Source organism: Megalobrama amblycephala, linkage group LG24 (assembly GCF_018812025.1).
Source record: "Megalobrama amblycephala isolate DHTTF-2021 linkage group LG24, ASM1881202v1, whole genome shotgun sequence".
Lineage (NCBI taxonomy): Eukaryota > Metazoa > Chordata > Actinopteri > Cypriniformes > Xenocyprididae > Megalobrama > Megalobrama amblycephala.
The window spans coordinates 17,465,983-17,487,704 of NC_063067.1; the positions used below are offsets into that span (position 1 = coordinate 17,465,983).

The 21,722-nt window shown below is 37.4% G+C and overlaps 2 protein-coding genes across 12 annotated transcripts in view; both read left to right on the forward strand.

Moving 5' to 3' along the window:
- kif1b (kinesin family member 1B) overlaps positions 1–11,699 on the forward strand; it is an 86,499-nt gene extending 74,800 nt beyond the window's left edge. For all 11 annotated transcript variants that reach the window (XM_048178236.1, XM_048178238.1, XM_048178245.1 and 8 more), the window contains 11 exons: positions 2,147–2,261; positions 2,346–2,479; positions 2,841–2,902; positions 3,531–3,676; positions 3,807–4,049; positions 5,318–5,389; positions 5,478–5,578; positions 5,667–5,819; positions 5,998–6,190; positions 6,276–6,394; positions 8,758–11,699. In XM_048178236.1, the coding sequence (XP_048034193.1) occupies positions 2,147–2,261; positions 2,346–2,479; positions 2,841–2,902; positions 3,531–3,676; positions 3,807–4,049; positions 5,318–5,389; positions 5,478–5,578; positions 5,667–5,819; positions 5,998–6,190; positions 6,276–6,394; positions 8,758–8,800 (1,381 nt within the window). In that variant the 3' untranslated portion in view covers positions 8,801–11,699. The remainder of the gene's footprint in view (positions 1–2,146; positions 2,262–2,345; positions 2,480–2,840; positions 2,903–3,530; positions 3,677–3,806; positions 4,050–5,317; positions 5,390–5,477; positions 5,579–5,666; positions 5,820–5,997; positions 6,191–6,275; positions 6,395–8,757) is intronic.
- A 1,839-nt stretch (positions 11,700–13,538) lies between these two features.
- pgd (phosphogluconate dehydrogenase) lies at positions 13,539–21,597 on the forward strand. The gene is made up of 13 exons (XM_048178257.1): positions 13,539–13,695; positions 13,999–14,074; positions 14,163–14,342; positions 14,429–14,494; positions 14,589–14,707; positions 14,919–14,988; positions 15,079–15,213; positions 15,435–15,624; positions 17,896–18,026; positions 18,214–18,347; positions 19,438–19,537; positions 20,682–20,804; positions 21,141–21,597. Exons 1-13 carry the CDS (start codon positions 13,604–13,606, stop codon positions 21,258–21,260), a joined length of 1,536 nt encoding a protein of 511 aa, XP_048034214.1. The 5' UTR covers positions 13,539–13,603; the 3' UTR covers positions 21,261–21,597.
- The last annotated feature ends 125 nt before the right edge of the window (positions 21,598–21,722 follow it).

Here is a 21,722-nt window from a genome sequence, read left to right on the forward strand (position 1 = left end):
GGGAGGAGAGGGAGTGGAGAAAGAGATACAAGAAAATATGAGGATGAGTCACCTGCGAGAATCTCTTTCTCTGTCTCCATGTGTCCGTTCATATAAATCGTATGCCTTTGCTTCTAGTCTTCACATCGCTGTAGCTCTGAGTCACACACATACACACCGCTTCCTCACAGTCCGCTTCAAGCTCACGCCAGATCACTAATAATGCGGCACCTGTCAACACTCTTGTGTTGTGTTGATCACTGTGACTTGAACGCATCAACAAACTATTTAAGCACAGAGATCTCCCAGCAGCGTGTGATACAGTTGTCATTGCACCTCGTGTTTTTCACAGTGAGGTTGTCTGTCCATTAGCACCATCTGTTAGCTGAACATTTGCAGGCAGCATAGCTAATATATTTATTGTAGCCTTATGCTTCACTGTCATATGTGCAGCTAAAAGTCAACATGAAATAAAATATTTAACCTGTTTACTTAATTTTTACTTTTAATACATATTTTTGGCCTCTTTGGGAATAATTGATCGGTGCATGTTAAATAAAAAGAGAAAAATGTTTGTTTTGACAATTGTTCAGGTACGATATTGTTCAAAAGTTTGGGGTCAGTAAGATTTTTTTTTTATGCTTTTTATGCTTTTCTTATGCTCTCACCAAGGCTGCATTTATTGATCAAAAATACAGTAAAAACAATAATTGTGAAATATTATTATAATTTAAAGGGATAGTTCACCCAAAAATGAAAATTTGATGTTTATCTGCTTACCCCCAGCGCATCAAAGATGTAGGTGTCTTTGTTTCTTCAGTAGAACACAAATTATGATTTTTAACTGCAACCGCTGCGGTCTGTCAGTGGTATAATGCATGTCAGCGGGAACTTGGACTATAAGAGTAAATAAAACACGACAGACAAATCCAAATTAAACCCTGCGGCTCGTGACGACACTTTGATGTCTTAAGACACAAAATGATCAGTTTGTGCGAGAAACCAAACAGTATTTATATCATTTTTTACCTCTAATACACCACTGTCCAACTGCATTCATCACTCGATTCGTTTGGTCTGATCGCGCTCTGACAGCGGCAGTGATGTCTCGCTCTCATTGAAGTATATGCGCGAGACATCACTGCCGCTGTCAGAGCGCGATCAGACCTAACGAATCGAGTGATGAATGCCGTTGGACATAGTGGTGTATTAGAGGTAAAAAATGATATAAATACTGTTCGGTTTCTCGCACAAACCGATCGTTTCTTGTCTTAGGACATCAATGTGTCGTCATGAGCTGCAGGGTTTAATTTGGATTTGTCTAAGCAAGTTTTATTTACTCCTATTGTAGAAGTTCCCATCCACTAGCATTATTTGACTGACAGACAGCAACGGTTGGAGTTAAAAATCATTATTTGTGTTCTACTGAAGAAACAAAGACACCTACATCTTGGATGCTCTGGGGGTAAGCAGATAAACATCAAATTTTCATTTTTGGGTGAACTATCCCTTTAAAATAACTTTTCTATTGTAATATATTTTAAAATGTAATTAATTCCTGTGATGATAAAGCTGAATTTGTTTTCGGCATCATTACTCCAGTCTTCAGTGTCACATGATCTTTCAGAAATCATTCTAATATGCTGATTTGATGCTCAAGAAGCATTTCTTATTATTATCAATATTGAAAACAGCTGTTTTTGTTTTTTTTTGTTTTGTGTTTTATGGAAACCGACATGTTTTTTCCCCCATGATTCTTCAGCATTTATTTAAAACAGAAGTCCTAACTGTCACTTTTGATTATTTTAATGCATCCTTGCTGAATAAAAGCATCAGTTTCTATAATAAAAAAAAATACTGGCCTCCAAACTTTTTGAATGGTAGTGTAAATGTAATAACTTTTCATGATCCAGTAAATTCCCAATAGATAAATCCTTCTCTACATTTTTATGTTATTGTATATTCTGTTTCACACGGAAATGTCTTATTGCAGAAGTAAAATGGGTTGTGAATGTCATTTCATGTTGTCTTTAAGCACATCCACACTCAAACACGTGCTCAAAAAATAGTGTGCAGCGTAACTAATCACTTAAACACCAGTAAATATCCTTCCATGGATTCATATCGTTTCTATATCCTAAAATCGAATGTATTTCTCCGTTCTCAGGACGTTCTACCGGTTCGAGGCTGTCTGGGACAGTTCCTTGCACAACTCTCTCCTGCTGAACCGTGTCACTCCCTATGGAGAGAAGATTTACATGACCCTGTCAGCCTATCTGGAGGTCAGCCATGTCTCTTTTCAAATGACTAGTTCTTTAAAAGCAGGTTTTACAGCATTGACGTGTGTGCTAACCTCTCCCCTGCAGCTTGATCACTGCATCCAGCCTGCCATCATTACCAAGGACATCTGCATGGTCTTCTACTCCAGAGATGCTAAGATCTCTCCTCCACGCTCCCTGAGGAACCTGTTCGGCAGTGGTTACTCCAAAACCCCTGACTGGTAAAAAAAAAAAAAAACTTTTTTAGCAAATCTTGTCAAATTTGACCTAATTTCTGAAAGACTACATGGAATACTAATACAATTTAAATTCATTTCTTTCATGTAGGACTGTTTAAAATTAAGTAAATATGATTGGGAATTTAAAAATTAAATGATGACCAGTTACAGGACAACAGTCCGTTACACATTCATATAAATGTTAAGCAGAAATCATGATACTAATCAAAGAAAATGTTGATGGACATCTTAAGCTTCAACTATCATTAAAGTCTTGAAATCTGTGTCCTCTCCACATGCACATGAATTTCCTTTGCGTTTAGAAACTATGCTGATACTGTTTTCTGATGTGTTTCCATTACAGTAATAAAGTGACTGGAATCTATGAGCTTAGCTTGTGCAAAATAGCCGACACAGGAAGCCCAGGTAAGTTTTTTTTTTTTTTTTTTTAAATACTAACATTTTTTAAGGATGCATTAAATTGATCAAAAGTGACAAGAAAGACATTTATTATAATGTTACAAAAGAGAAATGCAGTTCTTTTGAACCTTTATAAAAGAATCCTGGAAAAAATATATCATGGTTTCCACAAAAATATTAAGCAGCATACTGTTTTCAATATTGATAATTATAAGAAATGTTTTTTGAGCACCAAATCAGCATATTAGAATGATTTCTGAAGGATCATGTGATACTGAAGACTGGAGTAATGATGCTGAAAATTCAGCTTTACCATCACAGGAATAAATTACATTTTAAAATATAGTAAAATGGTTATTTTTAGTTGTAATAATACTGTATTTTTGATCAAATAAATGCAGCCTTCGTGTGCAGAAAAGAGTTTTTCAGAAACATTATAAAAATCTAACCGACCCCACATTTTTTAATGATATTGTAAATAATATTCATAAAATATATATTACAAATAATAAATATATGTATGATTTCAGCTTTCAGCAAAAAGATTTTCCTATTTAGCTTGTGCCATGTTAACAATTCTGCAAATTGATATAATAGGCCTGCTATATTAATCAATTTCATTGTTCATTTTTAGGTATGCAGCGGCGGAGGCGGAAGGTTCTGGATACATCTGTGGCATATGTGCGTGGAGAGGAAAACCTGGCAGGCTGGAGACCCAGAGGAGACAGTCTGATCCTGGAGCACCAGTGGGAGCTGGAGAAACTCGAGCAGTTGCATGAGGTGAGAGTAGAAGGCGAAAGATCATGATTGAGCACTGCCACACTCTTTGCTGCCTGTGTTCATCTGTATGAGAATATCCCACAGGCAGTTGTGATCTCCAGACCCTGATGTCCATTTCTATCTCTGTCAGGTGGAGAAGACGCGTCACCTGCTGCTGCTCCGTGAGAAACTGGGTGAGACTCCTCCTCCTAAATCCCTGAGCGACTCTCTGTCTCCAAGTCTGAGCAGCGGCACCCTCAGCACCTCCACCAGCATCTCCTCCCAGATCTCCTCCACTACCTATGAGAGTGCCATCACGCCCAGTGAGAGCAGCGGATATGACTCTACAGATATCGAGAGCTTGGTAGACCGCGAGAAGGAGCTGGCCACTAAGGTAAAAGACCCTACAAGTATTACTTTATTATCTGTAATAATATTTGTTGTGATTTTGATATAGGATTCTTTACTAGATCCTTAAAGGGATAGTTCACCCAAAAATTAAAATTATCCCATGATTTACTCACCTTCAAGCCATTCTATGTGTCTATGACTATCTTCTTTCAGACGAACACAATCAGAGCTCTTCCAAGCTTTATAATGGTAGTGAATAGGCCGCTGTATTTGGAAGCCCACATACATCCGTCATAAAAGTAATCCATACGACTCCAGGGGGTTAATAAAGGCCTTCTGAAGCAAAGCGATGAGTTTTTTAAAAGAAAAATATCCATATTTAAAACTTTATAAATTATATAAAAGCTGAATTTTCAATTTTCTCTTCAATTTTTGCCATTTTGCAGGTTTTGCCTTTTTTTTTTTTTGCCATCAGGAAGCCGTTGTAACTCAGGCATACAATGTCTGATCTGCTCCAAACTTCACATGTGTGATAAGAGTCCTGGCCTAAAGACATCTATATGCCAATATTCAGTTAGTCATAGCACCACCTGCTGGCAACAGGAAATGACATGCTTTACATTGTAATTCACTCCCAGAAACACATTTGAATATGCCACGAAGTACCAAACATACTAGAAACACGTTAAATCGCGAAACACTTGGCTAAGTGCTAATGTTTGCGATTAACGCAACGAAACAGGAAGGTGTTGTAACTTAGGCATACAATGTACGATCTGCTCCAAACTTCACATATTTGATAACAGTCCTGGCCTGAAGACATCAACATGGCAATATTCAGTTACAGTCAAAGCGCCACCTGCTGGCATCAGGAAGTGTGGCATTTTGAAACGACTTTGCCATAATTCTCCTGTATTTATTCGCTTACATGCATGTCGCCCACTGTTCACTGTTTTCCTAAGGTCAATGGGTGGCGGTGAGCCTGGGTGCGAGGGCCCTTTCATCGCTGCCTGCAGCTTTAATTCTTCTTAATATCAGTGTTGAGAACAGTTGTGCTGCTTAATATTTTTGTGTGAACCGTGGTGTTTATTTTTCACAATTCTTTGATTCTATTCTTTGAATAGAAAGTTCAAAAGAACAGCATTTATTTGAAATAGAAATCTTTTGTATCATAATTATTATTTAAGGCATTCTTGCTAAATAAAAGTATTAATTTATTAAAAACATTCTCACTGAGAACATTTGAATGGAAGTGTATATTGGATGTCTATTAGAAGGAATGTGTATTTATGTCTTTCGATTAATTTTCAGTGCCTCCGTCTCCTGACGCACACTTTCAACAGTGAATACAACCAGATGTGCAACAGCATCAGTGACTGCAAGGTAACCTGGACTTATACAATGAAAGACAACCAGTTTTGTATTAACTGGAATATATCAGATTGAATGAACTGTTATCTGTCTCTTTCAGTTGTCAGATATCTCTCCTATGGGCCGTGATCCATCCGTCACTAGTTTCAGCAGTGCCACTCTCACACCCTCCTCCACCTGCCCCTCTCTGTCAGACTCTCGGTAAAGTTCAGATGTTAAAGCACAAACGATAAGTTCCAAATACAGTCTTCTAAAAGTGAAGTATCCTAAAAACATCTGTCTTGTCCAGGACCCCTGAAGCTAACTCTCGTGCCACCAGCCCCACATGCTCAGACTATGAGAACTTCCCCATGGTGCCCATTCTGGAAACGTCCTACCTGGCCCGTGCCGGCAAACATGAGTTCCTCAACCTTGTGCCTGATATTGAGGAAATGAGACCTGGGTGAGAGTTTTGACATACCTGACACGTTTATTTTTGTGTTTAGTCCATTCTCACAAGGATCCAGATGAATTTGTACACTTACATCATTCAGGCCATGTTATGTTTCCTCAAGTGAGGCAGCAGAGATGTTGTTGTAAAGAAATATGCTGGTCTGAGTTGCCCTTCTGTGTTCACTAAGGTCTGTGGTATCAAAGAAAGGATTCCTCAGTTTCATGGAGCCCCGCTCCAACTCTTGGGTGAAGCACTTTGTGGTGGTACGTCGGCCATACGTGTTCATCTACAACAATGATAAGGACCCAGTAGAGAGAGGAGTGCTGAATTTATCCACTGCCCAGGTGGAGTACAGCGAAGACCAGCAGGCCATGCTCAAGGTAAAGCCTCATTCACTATTGTGGAAACCAAACTGTTGATATATGTCATCTGAATGCTTAATTATTGTTTTTTGGTGTCTTGCAGACACCCAATACATTCGCCGTGTGCACCAAGCACAGAGGGATCCTCCTCCAGGCCAACAATGACAAAGACATGAATGACTGGCTGTACGCCTTTAACCCACTCCTAGCAGGAACGATAAGGTACACATCCCAAAAGTTGTTATACACCATTTTTTTGTACAAATACCTATAGTTAACCCAGTCTAGTGTGGTCCTAAGGCCCTACTTACACCTGGTATTTAGATTGCGTTTTGGATCACAAGTAGATGAGGGAGACACATACCCGTTTACATCTCTTTTGTCCACTTTTGACCACTTCTGTCCTGATTTCTTCGAGGGGAGGGTCTGTGGGCGGGTAAATATATGTTTTTTTCCAGATCTTTCGATCTAATGGACGAAAGTAGGTTTTTTGTGGCTGTTCGAATGCATTCCACCACATGAGCGTCTACACTACGAAAGCAATCCAGTCGAATGTGTTTTTGGTCCTGTTTACACCTGGTATTAAGATGCGTTTTGGCTTGATCAGATCACAAGTAGAGGAAAAGACACATACCCTGATTACACCTGGTATATTAATCTTTCTCTTTTGTCCACTTTCAACCACTTCTGTCCTGATTTCTTCAAAGGAAGTGTCTATGGCTGGGTAAATGTATGGGTTTTTCCAGATCTTTCGATTTAATGGATGAAATAAGCTCACTCAGTTTATATGAATGTGACGGAAGACAACGGAAAAACATACGGAGAACAGCAGCTTTCATTTCTGCTCTGACATCCGCAAGACCACGCAGGACATGTGTTAGAAATCAGGAATGGCCAGAGAACATTGTGCTTGGTACATTTTTTTGTCTTCAAACCAAACTTCGCTCTTCAGCCGACAAAGTTTAAATAAACCCGTGTGGTTAGCGCACTTCCCATAATGTTTGCGCGTTATGTCATTAGGTGGAGAGTAGGCAGGCTTTTGTGGTGGTTCGAACATGTTGAGTGTCTACACCAGTGGTCACCAACCTTTTTAAGCCGAAGATCCCTGACCTCGACCTTTTTGAAAGACAAGATCTACTTGATAGAAAAAGACAGCCGAGATAGTATTTAGTTTTTTTTTTCGTGGTCAGTGTAGATTCTGATTTATTTATTTATTTTTTACAAGCAAATTGGCCGATTCTGATACTGGTTGCAGATATTTATTATTAATATTATTATAATAAACAAAAATACATAGCCATTTCAAATTAGAGGGAACCACTGCTTTTTAATCACAATCCAAACAAAGATGCTACGCACGTTGCATGAGCAGTTGTTTTTTTATTTGAATTAGATTTAATTTCAAGATTTAAAGCAAAAACAGAACGGTCTGACTTTATCTTTGTGAAATGATAAATGCTACACACACAAAAAAAGCATGAAACGAAAACAGCAGGCTGAATGAGACGCAGATTCACTCTTTGACAGCAGGTGGCGCTTATGGAGCAGCTGTGATACAGCGTTTCCTCGGTTACCGCTGTAAACAAAGCTGAAATGCGTTAATAATTAGCTACTTTATTCAGAGGTAAGAGGAAAATAAAATGCCATTGCCATCGAAATCTTCCTGAAGACTGATCTCCTTTTAGAGATTAATTCATAATCCCTCACCCCCCAATTCAATATTTATATTTTCATCCTATATTTCGAACATCGTGAACAGTGAGCTGCTCTGCCTGCTACAGAATTTTCTCCTCTTCGCGTCCGTCTTCAGACTCAGACATAATGTGGGCTATTTACCTTTATCTGTCTGTCCCAGTAGTTCCAGAAAATAACATAAAAATAAATACAAAAATACAGTACAAAGACTGAAGAAATGTAATGTATTTTTGTACTCATATTTCTGTTATTTTCGCGAGCTACTGGAACAGTGATAAAGATCGACCACTCGATCGCGATCGACGGGTTGGTGACCGCTGGTCTACACTGTGAAAGCAATCCAGTCGAATGCGTTTTTGCCCCTGTTCACACCTGGTATTAAGATGCATTTTGGTCGATCGGATCACAACTAAGATGAGAAAACATACCCGTTTACACCTTGTGTTTTAATCAATCCTGATTTCTTCGAGGGGAGGGTCTATGGGTGGGTAAATGTATGGTTTTTTTCAGATCTTTCAATATAATGGACAAAATAAGCTTGCGCAAGTTAGGCCTGCATGTGCCCGGAGACATCAGAAAAACATACGGAGAGAAGCAGCTTTCGTTTCTGCTCTGACAGCTGCAAGACCACGCTGAACATAGTGAACATTGTGTTTGGTGCGTTTTTCATCTTCAAGCCAAACTTGGATCTTCAGCCGACAAAGTTTAAATAATCCCGTCTGGCTAGCGCACTTCCCATAATGTTTACGCGTTAGGTCTATACTACGAAAGCAATCTGGTCAACTGTGTTTTCGAGCAATCTGAAAATGTGGTCAAAAGTGGACAAGCTCAAAACGTTTTACACCTGTATTTAGCGTCGTCCACCTGACTCTATCCATGTTCTCTTACAGGTCAAAGCTGGCGAGGAGACGATCCGGCCTGATGAAGAACTGAACGAGCGTGCACACACATGCAGAGATAGTGCTCTTTTCTCTCTGTCTACCTTTACAACCTACCCAAGTGTGTTAACACTTCTAAATCTTTGTGGTTCTTGACAGTTTCTCTTGTATGTAGACCTGTGGCTCTGTTCTCCTCTCCAGCAAATGAACTTTGAGTTCCTGAACACCAACTCTCTCCTCTCCCCCCTCTCTATTGTGTTATTGATTGGATTTATTCTGTCTTCAGTTTTTGTTCTTTGTCATAACTGAACCTCCTTCAAGTAGCATGTTGTAATAGTCTATTTGTGTGTGCACGAATCTTCAGAGCAGGTTCTGCTTTCTCTTGAGTTACTTTCGTCTGTGAAGATCATTCTTACAGTGTTGTCTGCCAGGAACATCTTACCCATGTGGCAAGAGCCACGACCCTCAGGAGAAAGTTGGCTTGCTTTAAAAAAAACAAAAACAAGGCATTGAATAAAAAAGAAATATTATTATTAATAATAATAAAAATATAATATTATAATATATTATGTTATAATATATTATAATATAAAATATTACATATTTAACTAATGATCAACTTTCTCTGATAGAAGATATACAAAACAAATAGCTTTGCTCAAGATATTGCTGAAAAAAAAAAGAAAAGATTTTTAGATGGACCAACGCACTTCTTGAAGATGCTTAATTTTCTAAACGAGACAAAAAATGACCCCTAAACTGAATGTTACAGCAGTATTGGCTTAATGGGTTTGCCGAATCAAAGCAAGCCGTGATAGTCGGGATGTTGACCATGTACATACAGCCGTTTACTCGCCCAGCCTGTCGTAATGTATTTGCTTGATTAATTCCACATATCAAGGACGTAAAACATACCATTAACAAAGTACTGTATGTAATCATAAGACATATAATACCAAGGAAAGATGGTGATGATCTCTCACATATCACTCTTTCGGTAGCCTACAGGAGTATTCTGCTCAATTTAAACAATTTCCTCAGTAGATTAGGCTAAAAAATGGTGCAAAAGAATTACCTTAGACACAGAACACCTGACCGAATGAATCCATATGTACATAACGTTCAGGATTACTGTGCATAACGCTATTCGTGGGTTTCTGTCCTCACTGTATTACTAAAACACCATTTCCGGGGCTGTTTTAGCAAGAAAGCTCTGATGGTTTCGCCTCTTCTGAAGACCAAACGCTTGAGTGAGATACTGATTTAAATGGTTACGGTTTTGAAATGATGGATTCAATTATTTTTCGCTGTTTCCAGAGAAATCTCAAGTCGGCAGGATCGTTAAACCAGGCTTTTTTCTTCTTGAGAATTAAGCATCACTTTTTAATATTATTGAACATTTACCATGTATCTCTACTGATTATCTTAACTTATTTTTATTAACATGTGATCAGTGTTTTACATTATTCGACGAAAGGCAAGAAAGGCACTTTTCCTCATTTTTATTCATCTGTTCTCATTTACTTAGACCAAGTTTGACACTAAAACACTGTCAGTAGAAATGGGCCCTTTATGCAGTTCACTGCAGTGCAGTGTGCAGTTGCAGTGCGAGAAAAGGGATGGTTTGCGTTCTGCTTTTTTATTTTTGTTTTGAAAATCTTTGCTCTGTATGTTTGAAGACTTGCCGTCAAAGCACAAGTGCTGAAGTTAGCAGTGATTCAGTTCGACGGAAGTTTCAGGCGACATAACGGTCCTCTGGTCGGACAACCAGCAGGACTCATTGTCACAAGAAGGCTGATCACTGTCATTCCTTATGAAGTCAATATTCTTGCTGCTTTAGCGCATTTTCACAGGAAACACATGAAAATGGCTCGGAAAGTCGAGTCCTTGGGTCGGCCAGCCTGTAGGCCTCATCTGAGCCGTTGGATTGTTACAGCATCTGTGAAAATGTTCAAATTGAATATTCAGATCTGGCATTTAGAGTGTGTAATGAGCACTGAAGGATAGCTTTTATATAATTACATGAGCTGATGTTATGAATATTTGCCAGGGCAAAGGTTTTTGACATTTTTTTACCATCTTTGTTGAGTGGCTTGGTTGACTAATGTGATATTCATAATGAATTTCATTAACTGTATTTATTGTTTTGCAATGTATATATTAGTTTGCAGCTCTTTGCACATAATGTGTTTATACAACTAACAACAGAACAAATAAAGCTTGAACTATGTTTTTGTTGTTTTCTCGAATGGAAACCAAATGGTTTTAGGTTGTGGTGTTTTACTCATTGAAGTGGACTTTGAATGTACCTTGGGTTTCACTAAAAATGCATGAATTATTGATGAAAGAAGAAAAATATCTTAATTAGGGACTGACATGTTGCTGTGCTTATTATAGGAGTTTGACCATGTCATAAGGGCACTTTTTCACATTTAGTTTAGTTATGGAGGGCAGAGTTATGATGAGGCCTGTTCATTTTCATTTCTAACATCAGGGAATATATTTTCTAGAAATACAACGACATGTTTTGCTTTTCCTGATGCATTCACCTCTTTGTTTTTGTGCTCACTCATGCGTTTTTCCCATGCTGCCTTTGAAGCAACACTGGCTTTACTGTATCACCCCTATCAGAGGCCTAATGTTTCCAGATGAACATCATTCCCTCTCATTGTGATGAAACAACAGAAAACAGTTCAGCCGTGGCATTAACACTGTACATTATTTGTCAGATTGGCTTCATTTTCATACTTATTTTGTAAATATTTCATGTTGTATGGAACTTGGATTAAAATGTAAATATGTCTCCTGTATTTGTAATAATTATAATCCATTCGCTGTATAGCCTAGACGTGTAATGCATATATCTTAATTCTGTGTATGGTAATCTTGCACCATTGACCTGTTTAGTGAATGAGGTAAAAAATAAAATTACAACCAGTGCATTAGACAAAGAATGGATCTTGTTTTGTGTCTATCTTTCCACAATACTTGCATTAAATATTTAGTTTTTATATTGTCTGCATTAGCATCGTGTCTTTCAAAGGCCGTTATTTAGTTAAAGTCACATTTCTCATGTATTGAACATTAGATTTCTGCTTCTTAAATGGAAATTGCTGGTCAGATGAACTAAAGGGTTAGTTCACCCCAAAATGAAAATAATGTCATTTATTACTCACCCTCATGTCGTTCTACACCCCAAGACCTTCATTCATCTTCTGAACACAAATTAAGATATTTTTGATTAAATCCGATGGCTCAGCGAGGCCTGCATCGCCAGCAATGGTACTTCCTCACTTCCTCTCTTGAGATCCATAAAGGTACTAAAAACATATTTAAATCAGTTCATGTGAGTATGGTGGTTCTACCTTAATATTATAAAGCAATGAGAATACTTTTTGTGAACCAAAAAAACAAAATAACTATTTTTTAACAATATCTAGTGATGGCTGATTTCAAAACACTGCTTCGGAGCGTTACAAATCTTTTGTGTTGAATCAGTTATTCGGATCGCGTATGAAACTGCTGAAATCATGTGACTTTGGTGCTCCGAACCACTGATTCTATTCATAATGCTCTGAAGCGTTGTGAAATCGGCCATCACTAGATATTGTTAAAAAGTTATTTAGTTTGACGCAAATATTCTTGTCGCTTTATAATATTAATATTGAACCACTGTACTCACATGAACTGATATAAATATGTTTTTAGTACATTAATGGATCTTGAGAGAGGAAGTGTCATTGCTGGCTATGGAGGCCTCACGGAGTAATCGGATTTCAACAAAAATATCTTAATTTGTGTTTCGAAGATTAACGAAGGTCTTACAGGTGTGGAACGGCATGAGAGTGAGTAATTAATGACATCATTTTCATTTTCGGGTGAACTAACCCTTTAATGTGCAAAAAAGCTTGTTTTATTAAACAAATAACCAATGAGTTGAGCACATCAAAAAAAAAAAAAAAAAAAAAAAAAAAAAAATTGATTGTATCAGATTGTATCACAAGTATATATATATATATATATATATATATATATATATATATATATATATATTTTTTTTTTTTTTTCTTTTTTTTCTTCTTAAAATTAAAGTATTATTAGAACATTGTTAATATAACACTTTTTATAAAAGGAGAAAACACGCAGCAGCCGTGTTTTTGCACACAAAAAGTATTCTCATCGCTTCATAACATCAAGGTTGAACCACTGTAGTCACGTTGATTATATTAACAATGTCTACTACTTTTCTGGTCCTTATATGTGGTAATTACGTTGCTTTCTATAGGGGATAAAAAAACCTCGGATTTTATCAAAAATATCTTAATTTGTGTTCCAAAGATGAACGAAGGTCTTACAGGTGTGGAACGACATGAGGGAGAGTAATTAATGACAGAAATTTCATTTTTAGGTGAACTAACCCTTTAAAAAAAAGTAGGCTTACAATTATTTCATTTAGCTACTTTCACAATTAAACTTTCGCATTTCAAAAGTCGTTATCTGTAAGTGAAGTAATCTATTTAATAATTAATCAATTTGATGAAATTCCATACATGATGTTACACACATCACTACAGTGATGCAACTGTGTCCTACAAAGTCTCTCGTCAGTCTCAGAGTTCACGGAAAATCGATTTCTCCATTTACTTCAACGCCAAAATGCTCGTGACAGATTCTTCTGACAAAGTGGGCGGAGAACAGACGGGGGAGGGACAGAACCAGACAGCCAATGAACAGCCTCCAATCTCTGCTCAGAGAGCCTCCGCCAATCACAGACGGAGGTACGGATGACGCCACGGCCACTGTCATCTGTCAGGCGTGTTCATTGGGAGTTGGTGTAGTGCTGCTGCTCAGGCCGTGAATGAGGAAGTTCATCAGAGACGGTGCTGCAGTAGTGAAAACCCAGATCGAAAGTGTCATTTTAAGACGAAACCAACCTTCAACCATGGCTCAGTAAGTATGAATTTTACGTTTGAAACGATTAGTTGTATGATATGGAATTTCCTTTGCTTGTTTATATTATAATTAAGTGTGCTATAATGTGTTTAGTGTAAGTTATTGCACATTATCAGCATTAATCCATTCTATACTGATCTATTTACTTACTATTAAGTACTTGTTTTCGGTTCAGACACTGAGTTAATGTTCAAATGGTCATCCAGCCAGATTGACATTTGTTATAATGACTCATTTAAATAAGTTTGCACTCTAATCATTTTTCTTCTTCTCATAATCCCTATATTATTGACTCCACAGAGCGGATATTGCTCTCATTGGTCTGGCTGTGATGGGTCAGAATCTGGTCCTGAACATGAATGACCATGGATTTGTGGTAAGTCACCAGTGCAGTTACATTTCTCCATTTTCTTGCACAACCTTCCCTTCATTTTTAAGATGTTATAACTATTGTCATTCCTCAGGTCTGTGCGTTCAACAGGACCGTCTCCAAGGTTCATGACTTTTTAAACAATGAAGCCAAAGGCACTAAGGTGATCGGGGCCGAGTCCCTTGAAGACATGGTGTCTAAACTCAAAAAACCTCGTCGCATCATCCTCCTCGTCAAGGCTGGACAGGCTGTCGATGACTTCATTGATAAACTGGTAAAGTCACCATGAATCAACAGTCCTAGTTTGCTTTGTAACCCTGCCAAAGTGATCAAGTAACACTTTTTTTCCGTATCTTGTAGGTTCCTCTTCTTGAACCTGGTGACATCATTATTGATGGTGGTAATTCAGAGTACAGAGATACAACGGTGAGTTTGCCAATCCAAAACGAGACCAATAAGAGTGTGATTTAAATGAGGTGATGCGGTATTTGATCTAAATGTTCATGCTCAACACACACAGAGGCGTTGTAAGAGCTTGAAGGAGAAGAATCTTCTGTTTGTGGGAAGTGGAGTGAGTGGAGGAGAAGAAGGGGCGCGTTATGGACCTTCACTGATGCCTGGAGGACATAAGGATGCTTGGTGAGGACAAGCATGTATTAAAGAAGTTCACCTAAAGATAATAATAATCGTGATCATAATAGTATCTACACTACCATTCAAAAGTCTCTTATGCTCACCAAAAATACAGTAATATTGTGAAATATTATTACAATTTAAAATGAGTACATAATAGTATTGTATATGTACTGGTTGACATTTATGGAATCTAGTTTTTATTTTACTCCTTCAGGCCACACATAAAAGAGATTTTTCAGAGCATTGCCGCCAAGGTGGGCACAGGAGAGCCGTGCTGCGACTGGGTGAGTATTAGTTATTATTAGATGAGTATGCATTTAAATAGGCTGTGAATGCACTTTTTCCAAATTCTCTATCTTCTGATATTCCTGTAGGTTGGAGATGAAGGAGCAGGACACTTTGTTAAGATGGTCCATAATGGAATTGAATACGGTGATATGCAGCTGATCTGTGAGGCTTATCATCTGATGAAGGATGTGTTGTGTATGGACCATGACGAAATGGCTCAGGTTAGATATCAAACTCCTTTAATTACTATTCTTTTTGTAATGTAGATGAATAGTGCCTGATGATGTAATTCTTTAATTCCCCTCTGTATTGTCTCTTCTCTATTTCCACCTTCCTTGTTTCATTTGTATTTTGAAATACACCTCCACCCTGTTCCTTCTGAAGGACTGTTATGTTCTACTTCCTCTAAGTAGACTAAATTTCTGTCTTGTTTGCCTATCAGGCCTTCGATCAGTGGAATAAGACAGAGCTGGACTCTTTCCTCATTGAAATCACTGCCAACATCCTGAAATTTAAGGACGCAGATGGCACTCACCTGCTGCCCAAAATCAGAGACAGCGCCGGGCAGAAAGGCACTGGGAAATGGACGGCCATCTCCGCTTTGGAATACGGCACACCCGTCACATTGATCGGTAAGTTGAACCAAAGACTATAGAATAACACAAGACGTGTCACTCGTATTGTTTTGAATGGAAGAAAGTGCAACGCGCAATATGGTGGAATATGTCCCGCCTTCTAAATAAGAGCCAATCGCTGACTGGTAAAGTCATTGTATTAGAAGCTCCGGTTTCTATAGAAACAGTCAGACACGTGCCTCCAAAATGAGGCACAAGAGATGCGCATTTAGGTCTGCGCATGCGCATTAGCTTGATCCAGCTTTAAAAATAGATTTTTTTTTTTGTCACGTTTAGAAATTGAATCAAAAGCTTGGCAAACAGCTTTGGAGAATTTGTTGTTTCCCCATTCAAAGAGATAGGAGCTGCACTTGCATGCCCGAGGCCTTTCAAAGATGGCTGCCGAATGAAATGACTTGTCTTAAAGGGACTTTGGTTGAAGTCTTGCGTAATTTCCCAGGTATGGGTGTGTTTCTCTATTATTTAGAGAGAGTCACTTGGCCTTACAAGAACATGTTGAATGAAGCGTCTCCAATAAGCAGCTTTGCTGTTCACCTCTTCAGCTGATGTGACATAAGTGGGATTTTCTGTTCTCTCCTGTGCTGTGGCTTTTGGTGCAGGGATCAACAATAAGTGTACCAGTGTGCATTGCCACTGTAACATTTATCAAATGTAATTTAATCATTTGTTTATCTAGCATGCTAATATATTTTGAATTAGCAGAATGATTTGTAATAATAATTAAGTCCCATTTATTTTAGTAGCACATTTAATAGTGCACATTGTTTCAAAACAGTTTTACACAAAGGTGAGCAGGTTTATATCCGTAATAATGTGTTGAAAACAACATATCAAATAGGCAAATGTTTCCCACAGCAAATATTTTGTATCATATGCCATCATTTTCCAGAAAAAGTGCAACGTTATTTAAAAAGAAAAAAATGAACTGACTGCCATGCGTTATTCTCCACATATAGCACGTTCTGAACCCTAAATCCGTTTTGTCACAAAAGCAGTCCACTGTGTCAAGGCATCGCGAGTTCACGTTTTACAGCAGAAACCAACGAGCACCCTTGCTGTTTGTGAACACAACCCGATAATTCCGTTTTAGCGAATCAGCGCACCGTATTCAGGTCAGGTGACAAGGCTGCTAATCACTAGCTGAGGGGAGGTTTGTCAAAGCTGACTAAAAGTGATCGAGGATTTGTAATTTCGACTCCTGCAACTCCTTGTACATCATGATAACTCCATACAAAAACAGAGTTATCAGTTTTTGCAAATGAACTTTTCAGTTATATATGTATGGTGTCAGCTATATAACTTCCAGCTTCTTGCGAATAAAAGAGAAAAAGATAATGCAATAAAAAAAAGAACAAATAAATTGCAAAATAATAATAAACCTCATGGAGATCTGTGGTGGTTTGATAGTTTGTAAGCTTGAAACATGATGCTACTATATGATTGAGCAATAAATGGGGGGGGGGGACAGTTGAACTATAATTGTCAGTGTTGATGCATTGTGTATTGTGAAAAGTGCAATACAAATCAACTTGACCTGACTTGATGTGTATTTGTTAGATTTTTGTAGGTTTGTATATTTAGTGTCAGGTAAATGGATATGTGTGGCCAACAAAAGGCTGTTTGTGCAGCACTGAAGCGTGAGAGAGTAGATATGATTTGTATGCTTGTAGAGAAGGGATCTCTTCTCTCAATAGGCTGCATTCCAGAGCTGAGCTCACCATGACTGGCTATTTACCACTTGAATTTTTTTTTTTTTTTTCCTTCCTCCACTCGCCTCTTCCCACACTTGTTGACTTTGGGTTGGGTGATAATATAATACAAAGTCATGCTGAGTTTAGGTTTTTGCTTCCAGTCTCTTGTGTTTGTAGATGTGGTAAGATCTGCCAATCGTACTCAGTACACCATTGAGAATTGCGTTACCAGTGTCAACAGTGCCAGCACCTGGTACCAGATACTGTATGAAGTCAGTTATACATTGTGACTGGTGTATCCTGAAGGCACCGTGAATAATGGCTTATTAGAACTGCTCTATATAAATGGATAGTCTATCCTATATAGTCATAAGTGAACCTTACCTGAAAAAGAAATATCCTGGCCATTTATTTTAAAAATGTATATTATATATTTATATACACATATAATATACACAACCTACAATGTTTTTGTGTCTCTGACATGGTCTAATGGTGATTATAATTGAATTTTGCGAGCAGAGATGCAGTCTGTAACTGGAGCTGATTGTGTGTGTGTGGTGTCTTTCACTCACAGGGGAAGCTGTCTTTGCCAGATGTCTGTCCTCTCTGAAGGATGAGAGGGTTCAGGCCAGCAAGAGCCTCTCCGGCCCCCAGGGTGTCAAGTTCACTGGAGACAAGACACAGTTTCTTGAAGATATTAGAAAGGTGGGTTAGAATTAGTTGTAAAATATGGATTATTTATATCCATGCATAAGTTTATGTATTCATATTCATATTTAAATGCACATAAGTTAATGTGTAGCACTTTTTTTTTGTAATATAGTTATTATAATGTGTTTTTAGTGGAGGGTTGTTTTAATTTAATGGATATTTATTGTTGTTTCTTTTTCAGGCTTTGTACGCCTCAAAGATCATTTCGTATGCTCAAGGCTTCATGCTGCTGCGACAGGCTGCAGTAGAGTTTGGCTGGTCTCTTAACTACGGCGCTATTGCCCTGATGTGGAGAGGCGGATGCATCATCCGCAGGTGAGCAGGCTTTGCTCAAAATGATTTTAAAAAATTCATAAGAATATATGCTATATTCAGATGGCTTATCAAGAAAGGTAGTTATGTCCAGTGTTGGGGAAAGTTACTTTTAAAATGAATGCATTACAATATTGCGTTACTCCCTAAAAAAACTTAGTTACTTTTTACGGAAAGTAATGCATTGTTACTTTTGCGTTACTTTTTCTCATCTGGTCTGGGCTTGTTTGTTTGTTTTTAATAACAACAAAAAAGTTCTATTGTTGTCAAATGTAAAGGTTCTTTCACGCCAAAAATGAAATGAATTAAGCCTCAAGCTGAAGGAAATGTTTATTTACGACTGTACAGTAGAGGGCGCAGCTCAAACAAACCTTTCAGCTGTGCCGCCATTCTGGATTGCAGAAGAATAGGATACAGAGGAAGGAAGTTCCTATTTTTAAATCTAATCTAAAATCATTTTTGCTTATTAGTATATGGTTGAATTGGATCACTGAAGGTCGATAAAGTGAGATTAAAGTATATTTGTGTAATTTAATATATTTAATTATTACAGGTTTGCATAAAATTCTGAGATTTGAATTTCACTGTTTTTATTCATTTTGAGGAATACTGAATGTTTTCGTGCAAGTGAGATGAGTAAAAGTCTAGAACTACAATGTAAAACCATGTTCACACAACGCTTCTGCACTTACCCTATTTCTCTCAACTTGACGACAGGAGAGCTGTTGGTCAATAAATGTGAAAACAAAGTAACTTGCATTACTTATTTGAAAAAGTAACTTAGATATTTTGTTGTAAATTGGAAAAATAATGCTTTACTTTATTAGTTACTTGAAAAAAAGTAATCAGATTACGCAACTCAAGTAATGCGTTACCCCCCAACACTGGATTTGTCTGATGAAATACTCAACAATGAAATCATATGGAACTTCATCTTTTCTTCATGTTGCAACATGTTGCGTAAACACAAGGAAGTGGTGATAATGTTTCATGTAAAAATCCCACATGCACAGAAATGAGGAAACTGTTTGATTTTACAATATCATGACTATAGATTAGCTGTGAATAATGGTTATAAATCTTACATTCGCAGTGTTTTCTTGGGAAAAATCAAGGAAGCGTTTGACCGAAACTCAGAGCTGCAGAGTTTACTGCTGGATAACTTCTTCAGTAAGGCTGTTCAGGACTGTCAGGTACAGGAAGTGACCACACATTGCTCCATTTCCTGTAATATTTCCACTAAAGGGATAGAAGAGAAATCAGTGGCACTAATAGCTGCCATAAGCCAGACTGTTTACATTAATGTATATGTAAAGTGCCCCTAAAAAATAATGTGCAAAAACTGTTCACATAGTGCCTTCCAAATGAACACAGTCCAAAGTAAAGTATGTTCATTTTAATACTGCATGCAATTACTACAGTGAAGCCAAATACAAACTGTTTTGTGTGTGTGTGTGTGTGTGTGTGTGTGTGTGTGTGTGTGTGTGTGTTTACCAGAGTTTACTGGTTGCATGTTAACAGGTTACCCCACATTTTGTCATACAAGTTTTAAATATTATTTTCTAATTATTATAGTTATTTATAATTAAATACTATTGCTAAATACTTTAATGATGAAAGTTATTACAACGGTAATATTTCCTATTTGGTTTAATATATTTTTATTTAGCAATAATGATAATAATAATAATAAAAAATTATTAGTCAAAATAATATATTAGCACACAATTTTGGGCCAAATTGTGCAGCCCTACAAACAAGCAAAACAAGCCTGGTATCATTTCTAAAAAAAAAAAATTAATATGTTTTATAAAATCGCATTTTAAATCGCAATTTTACAATTTTAACCAGAAAAATCACAATTAGATTTCTCCAAATTGTGCTGCCCTAATAGCAAACATTATACTAGATAGCAGATCCTGCCATTCTTTTGAAAATGTATTCAGTGACGGTATTATTTTAAAACTTATAATATAGTTTAGAATATTTTAAACTATTTTAGCAAAAGTGTAAAAGCCAATCAAATGTAATCCTGTAGTTTAACGTTGTTTTAATAAAATGCTACACTTGAACTTGTCTGGCTTTGGTGCTACTTGGTTTGTTTGAGTTACAGTGCTCAGCTACAATATTCCGGCAATTATTTCTCAACATAATAGCATACATATTCAGAATGCAACCATTTATCAGATGTTAAATATGGTCTTAAAAATCTACAAAGAAAAGTATGCAATTTGAAATGGTAAATGTATAGGAATCCTGGTTTATCTTGAAAACTAATACGTTAATACATGTAGAATGTGATTTATTTAGTATATAAACGTGGCTTGTGTTTTGCAGGACTCTTGGCGTCGGGTAGTAAGTACAGGTGTGCAGCAGGGGATCCCCATGCCGTGTTTCACCACCGCCTTGTCCTTCTACGACGGTTACAGGCACGACATGCTCCCAGCAAACCTGCTGCAGGTAAACCTCTCCAACACATAAACCCCCTCTCTCTAACCAGCCATATGGGAGATCACAGGGATTACTCATGGACACTTATGGGAACAGCCATTTGAAGCCTTAGCATTCATATGAAAGGGTTAATTATTTATTTGTTAAATAAATAATTAAAATTAAAAAACAATTTGTTTTTTAAATAAAATTAAAATAAGTTAAAAAAAAAAAAAATTGCTAGTGTTATCAGGAATTAGTACTCTTGCATTAGACTCTCTTTAATTTAATGCTTAAGCATTTGTTCTCTCAGTATTTATCAATGGATGAGCTAATATCACCTCTAACATTGTTTCACTAATTCAGGCACAGAGGGACTACTTCGGTGCCCATACGTATGAGCTGCTATCAAACCCTGGGAAGTTCATCCACACTAACTGGACAGGACACGGAGGAAAAGTGTCGTCATCATCCTATAACGCCTAAAATGAAGAGTCGTGTTAAAGAACATCATCCCCTCTTGATGAAGGACCAGAGCAGCTGATCACATTCCTTCTGAAGAGCTGACGTTCAGCCCACAGTAGAGTTCAAATATGTTTAAATACACATCTCTATTTATACTAAATCAGTGTATTTGTAAGCTCCTTTCTTGTAGTTTTAAGGTGCACTCTCGCAAACACAACATTTTGAGTAAAGTTGTTTCTGAGATTCTTCCTGCTGTAGACCAGTCATACTTTGCCCCCAGAGTTCACAGCGTTAACCCTGGATTATGGGTAACTATTGCACTGCATTAGGCTAAATAAAGATTTCAATCCCTTTTTAATTAGCTTTTGTCTTCTTTACTCACATGCTGTCTACTGCAAACAGGATTAACTCTTACTATTTTTAACAGAAAATACTAGATATGTAACTTGTTTATTTGTATGTACTTCTAATTTACCACCAGGA